The sequence below is a fragment of the Pterocles gutturalis genome, unplaced genomic scaffold (assembly GCF_000699245.1).
Source record: "Pterocles gutturalis isolate BGI_N339 unplaced genomic scaffold, ASM69924v1 scaffold3788, whole genome shotgun sequence".
NCBI classification, from domain to species: Eukaryota; Metazoa; Chordata; class Aves; order Pterocliformes; family Pteroclidae; genus Pterocles; species Pterocles gutturalis.
In genome coordinates this window covers 33,039-40,825 of record NW_010117765.1, presented here as the reverse complement: position 1 = coordinate 40,825, position 7,787 = coordinate 33,039, and the positions used below count along the sequence as shown (strand labels likewise).

General features: G+C 39.0%; 1 protein-coding gene across 1 annotated transcript in view; it reads right to left on the bottom strand.

Annotated features, from left to right (window-relative positions):
* Positions 1-713: 713 nt before the first annotated feature.
* The window catches only part of LOC104463526 (roquin-1), a 17,418-nt gene continuing 10,344 nt past the window's right edge, over positions 714-7,787 (bottom strand). Inside the window, exons 4-8 of the mRNA XM_010075898.1 lie at positions 7,536-7,711; positions 6,428-6,628; positions 5,109-5,241; positions 2,831-2,949; positions 714-830 (exon numbers count right to left, since the gene is read on the bottom strand). Coding sequence (XP_010074200.1) covers positions 714-830; positions 2,831-2,949; positions 5,109-5,241; positions 6,428-6,628; positions 7,536-7,711 — 746 coding nt within the window. The remainder of the gene's footprint in view (positions 831-2,830; positions 2,950-5,108; positions 5,242-6,427; positions 6,629-7,535; positions 7,712-7,787) is intronic.

Genomic DNA, 7,787 nt, shown 5'->3' with positions numbered 1-7,787 from the left:
TTATTATATTAACTATAATATTTCTTTTAACTCTTAAATAATCCATTTTACTTTAAAAAAATTTTTAAAAGCCTTCAGAACAGCATCAGCTTGGTCTTGGATAACTGGGTGCCCCCTCTAAATCTGTAATGAATGTAGCTTATTTACTGCAGACTTCATATGACCACCACTTCTCAACTCTTCAATATCTTTGAACACTTTAAGGTTACGGCATGTGCAATGTGTTAAAAAGTTTCAAAGAATAACTGTTGCAGAAAGAAAATCTCCATGCTTCTTTTTAGCGCTCTGGATAGCCCTAGCAGCACAGAAGAACAAGAGAACCCCTACATCTTGAAAACTGACAGGAACCTACCTGAATATCAAGGCAAGAGAAGAAGTACACACAAATATATGACCACAACGGATGCAGTCAAACAGCATGTTGAGTCACACTTAAGAAATAAGAAAAACATCCCACTTCCAAAATCTCAAATAACACTTGTGTAAACATCAAACTTTCCAAGCTGCATTACTGCTGAACAAAACAAAATATCCTGTATTTAAGAACAAACAGTTCCAAAACCTAAGAGCTTACTCTTACAAGTTTTTCACATTATTTCTTGCTAATGTAACAAACAGGTTATGCCACCTCTCCCCATTCCTAGATATGATAAATAACTCTTATGGATAAGACAAAACAAAGATTGGACTGATTTCAACTATAACAGGTACACTTACTTTTCTAGCTCCTCCTGTGAATGTGCAAAGGTGCAGCTGGCCCCTCGGGGGCATCCTCCTCTCTGTTTCATGTCTCGGCACATGTACGTCTTGTACTTGCTGTGTTGAGGAGGCTGACAAGGTTAGAGAAACCAGGTGAGATACCTCAATATAAGTGCACTTCACCAAGAGCTGACCACATTCTTTGATTAAAGACCTGATGTTTGACTGTTAACAATTCCTTCAATTTAAATGTTCTAGAAGTACTTCATGTGACATAAATGACTGGAGTTCAGTTCCTCAACAGAACTCAAGAGCAGATATTTTGACAACTAAGTCACTATCAGTTTTTTAAATCACTGTTATTCAAAAACCCTACTGGAGCTTGATTAGAACACAGCGGGATGTTTCAGGAAACCATTAAGTGGACAAAACTGATATAGGCTAAAAAAATCACTATGCTTAATCAGAAATTGCCAAATATTCATCAAGCTTTGTGGTAGATTGAAAATAAATACAGTTTAGTCAGTGACTTTTCCCTTGTTTTCTGTTACCTCAAAATGGCACTTGAGTATCCCTTTGATCTCTACAGGAGTTAAATTTCATCAAGTTCCCTTTTATCTCTCCCTTTGGACTAAAAATCTCTTAACTATCTACAATAATTATGTCTGTCAATAGCTGAGGATGCAATCTTACTCCTACACAGATCAGCAGGGTATGGGCTGTCTTCTCTGTTTTTCTTAGTTAAGTTTCCCCAAGAAACGACGACTTACTGCAGTCCTGCTATCTGCATGTACGCCCATTTGCCAGTCTCTCTAAATAAGTTTTGACAGAAGGCCAGAGGTGGTCTCAAAAACATTTAAGTTCCTCCAGCATTTATGTCAGAATTAAATCAGAGGCAGAAATACCCTATTAGACCTCCTGCTGAGGGAAAGATCTGTAAAATAAACTCTTGCTTTCTGAGAAACTTAGCCAAAAGATGTAAATCCGTAAGGATACATCTGCAAACTGATTTTTGTCTTTTTTTTTTTTTTTTTTTTGCCACCTACTGTAGTGAGAACAGGATTTAGGCAGGGTGTACACAACCCGCACAGCCCTCTGCTGGCCCCTGCTGCAGCCAGCAAAACTCTGCCCAATACTCAGCAGATGCCCCCTTTCCCCCTCGGGAGGCTTCGAGTTCCCTTCCAAGCAGCACAGCATGTACCAGGTCTAGGCGACAGTCTCACCAGAACAAAAGCCCTTACCGTTTCTCCCACCCCCATTTCCACTTGTGTATTCCTACTGCTTTCCTTTTGCTTGTAACAGTGCTCATTAGGCATCCCAGTGAAAGCAAAAAGGTAAAAATAGCAGAAATAATTCACTCTAATTTTGACCTTTTTTTTTTTTTCTGGCAGAGAATCTTCCTGCTAGTTCATCTCCCCAAACCAGCTCTCCAAGAGGATGAGTGCCAAAGCAAGGGAGGGAGTGGGAATGTGTGACAGGAAGCTCTTTCAGCAGCAGCTAGCATTTATATCAACTTAGCCATACAACAAAATGAGATCAAAGGAACATGTGATAACTACAAGATAAGCTAATATATATATATTTGGCAACATCATTTCACTTCTGAACCAAAAAAATTTGTTTCAGGAACTTGGATTGCACCTTTATATTAAGCCTTCTTTAAACTTTACAGACAATTTCGCACAGGTAGAGGAATAGTTTCGTTAACACAAAGCCATCTGTCTAAAATGTGTCACACTAAAACAAACCCAAGAACATTCCCACAGATCACAGTGCTAGGCACCCCAGCTTCTCTTCCCTACCCTCTAGTCAGGAGGGAGGAGGGATGTTTATTCATTTCCCTAAGCTTGCAGTTGGATCAGACTATTTTTTTTTTCACCCTAGCAAACTGTGCAAATTAATGCAACAAGTATGGGAGGGTGGGGTATGGAGAGGTGTGTGGTGCGTGCATTGTTCTGGGGTTTTTTCCTTTCTCGTTTGTTTCTTTTTTGATAAAGAGGACACAGCAGTCATTTTTTTAATCAGCTCCTTGTCAAACCAAATCTCTCCAGATAACATTAGTAAACCTGTACTACTGGATACAGCCAATAACATTTAGGGGTAAGCATCTTCTAAATTATTTAGCTTTTACCTGTTGCTGATCTGTTCCTTTCTTGCTGTGATTCTGGATATAATCAACTAAGCCGTGAACCACAGTCCTCACAGCAACTAATCCATTTTCCAGTTGTTCCCATGTCGGAGGTGGAGCATCTATTGCATTGACAGCAAAAAGAGTACAAGAAGAAAAATTCAGAAGGATTTTCCAAAACCAGGTACAAAGTACCCATCAGTATCACAAAACTTCACTAAATAACCAAAAATATTTTACTGGAAACATGCCATTAAATAAAAAGCGTTCAGCACCTTAATTCAGCAATACGTACCACTTAAAGAACAAAGCTACCTGTAGACTCAAGGTTGCACAACACAAAATATTAAAAAAGCCAGCAACACTATCATTAGCATGTAAAATTATTTCCTTTTACCGAAGCTTTCATCTCACACAAGAACTCCAGAGTAACTGCATTGTACAAACTCCGCACATCACGAAAAAATTGGGCTGAAAATCTCTCTTCGCAGACTCCTGGCTGTAAAAATAATTCTGTACAAATACCATCATCCCTCGCCTAGATCATGCAGGCACAGTCACTGAACAGCAACAGAAATTGATGCCTCTCACATGGAAAAATGTCACCAGGCAAATCTATGTATCAGACCACTATCTAACACACAACAGTGGGAATAAATGGTACTGTTTTAGCTCTATAGGGGCCCTTGTTCTTTCTAGTCAATTTACTTTTCTAATCATTTGATCTGTTCCAGCAGATGACACTCCTACCACATGCCTACACACTCTGCTGCAAAAGGTAGGACCTCAAAGTGCTTCACTAAGTGCCCTTCAAGATCTTGAGCACAATTGTATTCTATTCCACTCCCAAGGACTAAATTCTTCCAGAGGAACTTTAACATACCTGCAGAACAGCAGGGAAGCAACTCTACAGCAGAGAAGAGAAACATCAAGATCAAAAGTCACCTACCGAAACTGAGCAAGGCTATTAGTGATTCCACTTTCCTTATCAGTTTTTCACTAAGAAATTCGCAGTACTCACATAGTTTTATCCCTTACTTGTTACAGTATGAAAGATTTGGGAAGAAAACACTACAACTCCTTTAACTGTAAAGTACAACTGGTCCTTATCTGAAAGGCAAGTTTATTTGTTTAAACAAACAGAAACTAAGAATTACAAGTTTTCATCTCCTGAAGTCATAGTTTAGGCCTTCACACTATTTTGATGTTAATATTGAGTTTACAAATACTAATGGGTATAAAGTAAAACATCAGCCACAGCACTCTCTGTTCTGTCCCTTCCCTTCTCCCTCAGGCAGTCCATCCTCACAATGCTGATGACTTTTTCAACAATCTCCATCTTTCTCTCCTTTGTCAACAGCTTAGATTTCATTTTCCAATTATATTCTTTCCAACTAACTTCCCCTTTCCACACTGTCTCTCACACGTTTGCAGAATTCTATATGAACAAGAAAAATACTAAATTCCCTAGGATGAAAAAAAAAAAAAGTCTTTCTTGTCTAGACTGATTTTTGCCCAGCTTCTCTCTATTCAATCTATCAAAATTCTGCTTTGGAATCCAAAATTGTTTACACAGGAGATGTCTTATGATTTCAAGCTGCCTCTTAGGAGAGTCTTCTGAGTGCAATGTCTGCAGGCTACAGAACTCAGATCAAAAACTAACACAGAATTTCTTGAAAACAAAGAAAAAGACATACAATTTTTATGTAAGTTAATGGAAGTCCTTGATCTAGTAAGTGTTTTTGTGAAGACTTCCCGTAGTTTGTGAACAAATTATTTGCTCTGGTAAAGAACTGGAGAGAAAAAGATCTCAGAGTAACAGTTAAGGCTCTGCATTAAGTACAGTGGCTCTATCAATCTTCCTGTTGCCTTGCAAATTCCATTTCAAATAGCAGTATGTGTACTAAAAAAGGGAAGAGGAGGAAGCCAAGACTGCTGCCACTCCCCCCAGTTAGCACTGCCCAATATCAAGTATACACCACGTAACCTCACAGGATTATATATATTCAACCTCCTCACCCATGCTCACCCAGTGCTGCAAGCAAAGAAGCTCTCTTCAGAGAAAAGGTGAAATTATTCCTGCCATACTTTTAAATAGTTCAGTTCTTCACACAGATTACTGCTGTTCCCAGGCTGGTTATGAATACCATTCAAGAACCTTAAGATTATGAGTTAAGATGATATTTCCTTCCACTTGATTAACAGCTTTTAATGCTTCAACGGTGTTAAGCTCCTCTCGCTAACTCTAAGTTAAAGGTTTTTATAAAACATCTAGACTTACCTGGACTGGGATCAATATTTGCTAGGAGCTCTAGATGAGGTCGAAGACGATTCAGATTAGCTGGATCTCCAGTCCTCTGAAGAGCAATAGTTAATTCCTGAACACTCTGTGCAAACGAGGCTGGGGTCTGCAACTTAAAAAAATTATTATAATTAACTTTCTACAGGCAAAGCAATCCTCACGGTTTCTGAAGGTTGTTTCACAAGCTCACAACATCTGTCTTCCAAAACTGGAGTGAAATGTTTTTCACATAAACCCATTTCAGCATCTTCTATTAAATTCCTTCTCTAGCACCAAGAATGCACTATTCTTTGACACTGTTTTGTCTATTTAGAGCTGTATTTTAACCTGCAAAGGCTGGTATTATTTCTAGCAATGTTATTTCTAGCCATGTAACCTATTTCTTTTCTGTGTTGTGCTGGTTCCCAGAAAAAAAAATACAGAATATAAGAAACCATTTAATTTAGATTTCTGAAGAGTCTGACATCTCCAATCCCCAAACCAACAGCTTTCCATCCTGCTTTAAACTGAGTACAATAGACAATAAAGAGCACGATGGTCGAACGACAAAGATAGCTATCAATATTCCACTTACTAACATGACACGATTTCAATATCTAAAATCCCTTAATTCTACCTAGATCCTCCACAAGATGTCTAGCAGGACACTTAAAAAGGTGGGCAAATGCACAAATATACGGCACACTGATCTTGAAGCTAATCCTCCTGCACAGCAGCCAAAGCAATTCTTTAACAGCTTTTGTAACCATTCAACAAGGTTCAGTTCTTTCCACCTGATTTAGGCACATACATGCAAGTCCCCAAATTTAAAGCCCATTTATCCTATGTTCCCTCTTAACAAAGAGAGATCTGGGCACTGCCAGAGGTCAAGTCATTTCATTTAAGAAATGTGCTTCCACCTCTCTTTCTTACTTCAGGTATAAACTAGGGGACTGACTTTCTTTCAACTTATGCACTAACTTCCTCCCTGGAAACGTGAACCATTAACCTCGGTTACTACACTGTCAGTTGCGAGCTGTTCAAAAAGGACATATCCCAGCTCCGCACAAAACCTTTGTGGCGTCCCATCTTCAGAAAGAGGTCAAGTAGAAGGACGTGACAGGATGGTAGAGGGAGCAAGATTCACTAGGTTACAAATACATATTCTAATTATTTAGGCTATAGTGGGTTCTGAAATAAAAGGGCAAATGATTAAGGGGTGAGCACACATGGTCACAATTTGTAAATTCACATTACAAGCATTTAAATCTACTACAGCTGCAAACAAGGTAGGCTGGGCTGATTTTAGGTGGCTTTACCTTGTCAATGATAGACTGCATGTGGGATTTGTGAGATTGGTCTCCGTATAACAGTGAGGACCACTGATCTGGTGCAATGCGTAAACCTGCTTCCATAGCAATTTGAACTATCTGGGAGTCATGTTCCCTTCTCAGAGCTTCGTAAGTCCGAAATTCCTCCTTCAGTTGCATCAGGGAGGAATCCTCATCTCGCTTTGTCACCTAGTAGGAAGAAATGAGCCAAATATAATTAAGCAGGATAAGCCAGAGACTACATGAAGTCCAAGGCAAGTGAAATCTTCAGTCAGCAACTAAGTTCTTCCTCCCAAACTAAACTGAACAATGACACTATGGAGTGAACATTAGTTCCTACTAAAATAACACACTCTTCATGACCTGGAGCCACTATGAAATGGATACCAAACATAATTTAGTCAGACTCTGACCCAGATACCCGTGGAAGTGTTACAGTTCCTAAATGACTTTACAGGATCCAAACCTGACATCTCCAATCAAAGTATTTTGTTTGTATTGCAGAATTTTGCCTGAGGTTACAATTAGCAGCAACAAAGCATTTTTCTCCCCATTTAGCACAAGTGAATGACATTTAAGTTGAGCAGCTGGGAACGGACCATTAAATACTGTAAATTCTGATAAGCAGCTTAACTTTATACTACTCTGATATTCAAGAGTCTCATATTTCTGTGTTTCTAACAACACCACCACTCAATTAACAGAACTGGGGATTTTCCAGTTTTAAGTCTCTTCTAAGGAGGTAAGTTATGTTGACTCACACCTAGGTTTTGTTACTGTGCATCTATTAAATCTGGACAGAGTCAAAACTTAAGATTCACAGCTTAAAGCTGCCATTTCAGCCGACATTGCCGTCACAGCTGTAAGACAAAAAACTCTCTAAGCACACGTGGGACTTAATGAGGAACACTTTCTATAATTAAACATACTTTGAGACACATTTCACGCTACAGGGCAATAAAAATTCACATTAAAAACAATAGTTTTCAAAGTTGTAAATGTGTATTAAAATTAATTTTAAATTGAGGACTCTTTCTGTTATATGAATAAATGTTTTCCCACATTATGAAATCTCCAAGCAGAATCATCTTTGTACCTTGAAGCACGAGGCTCTGTAAAGCAGCTGGACAACATGTCCAATGCTAGTTTTAGAAGCCTGAGGAAATCGCGGCTCCAGCCTCTGAACCACAAAGAGAACCAAGACCTTTCGTGACAAAGCAGATCCATCTTCCAGAGCCAGTAGAACCAGCTTTAAAGCCTCCTCTTGCATTGCTGGTGGTGGTGGTAGGGGGGGAAATGTGAAGAAAAGAGACAAAAGATGAGAGAAGACCAAGAAACATTTCTGCAG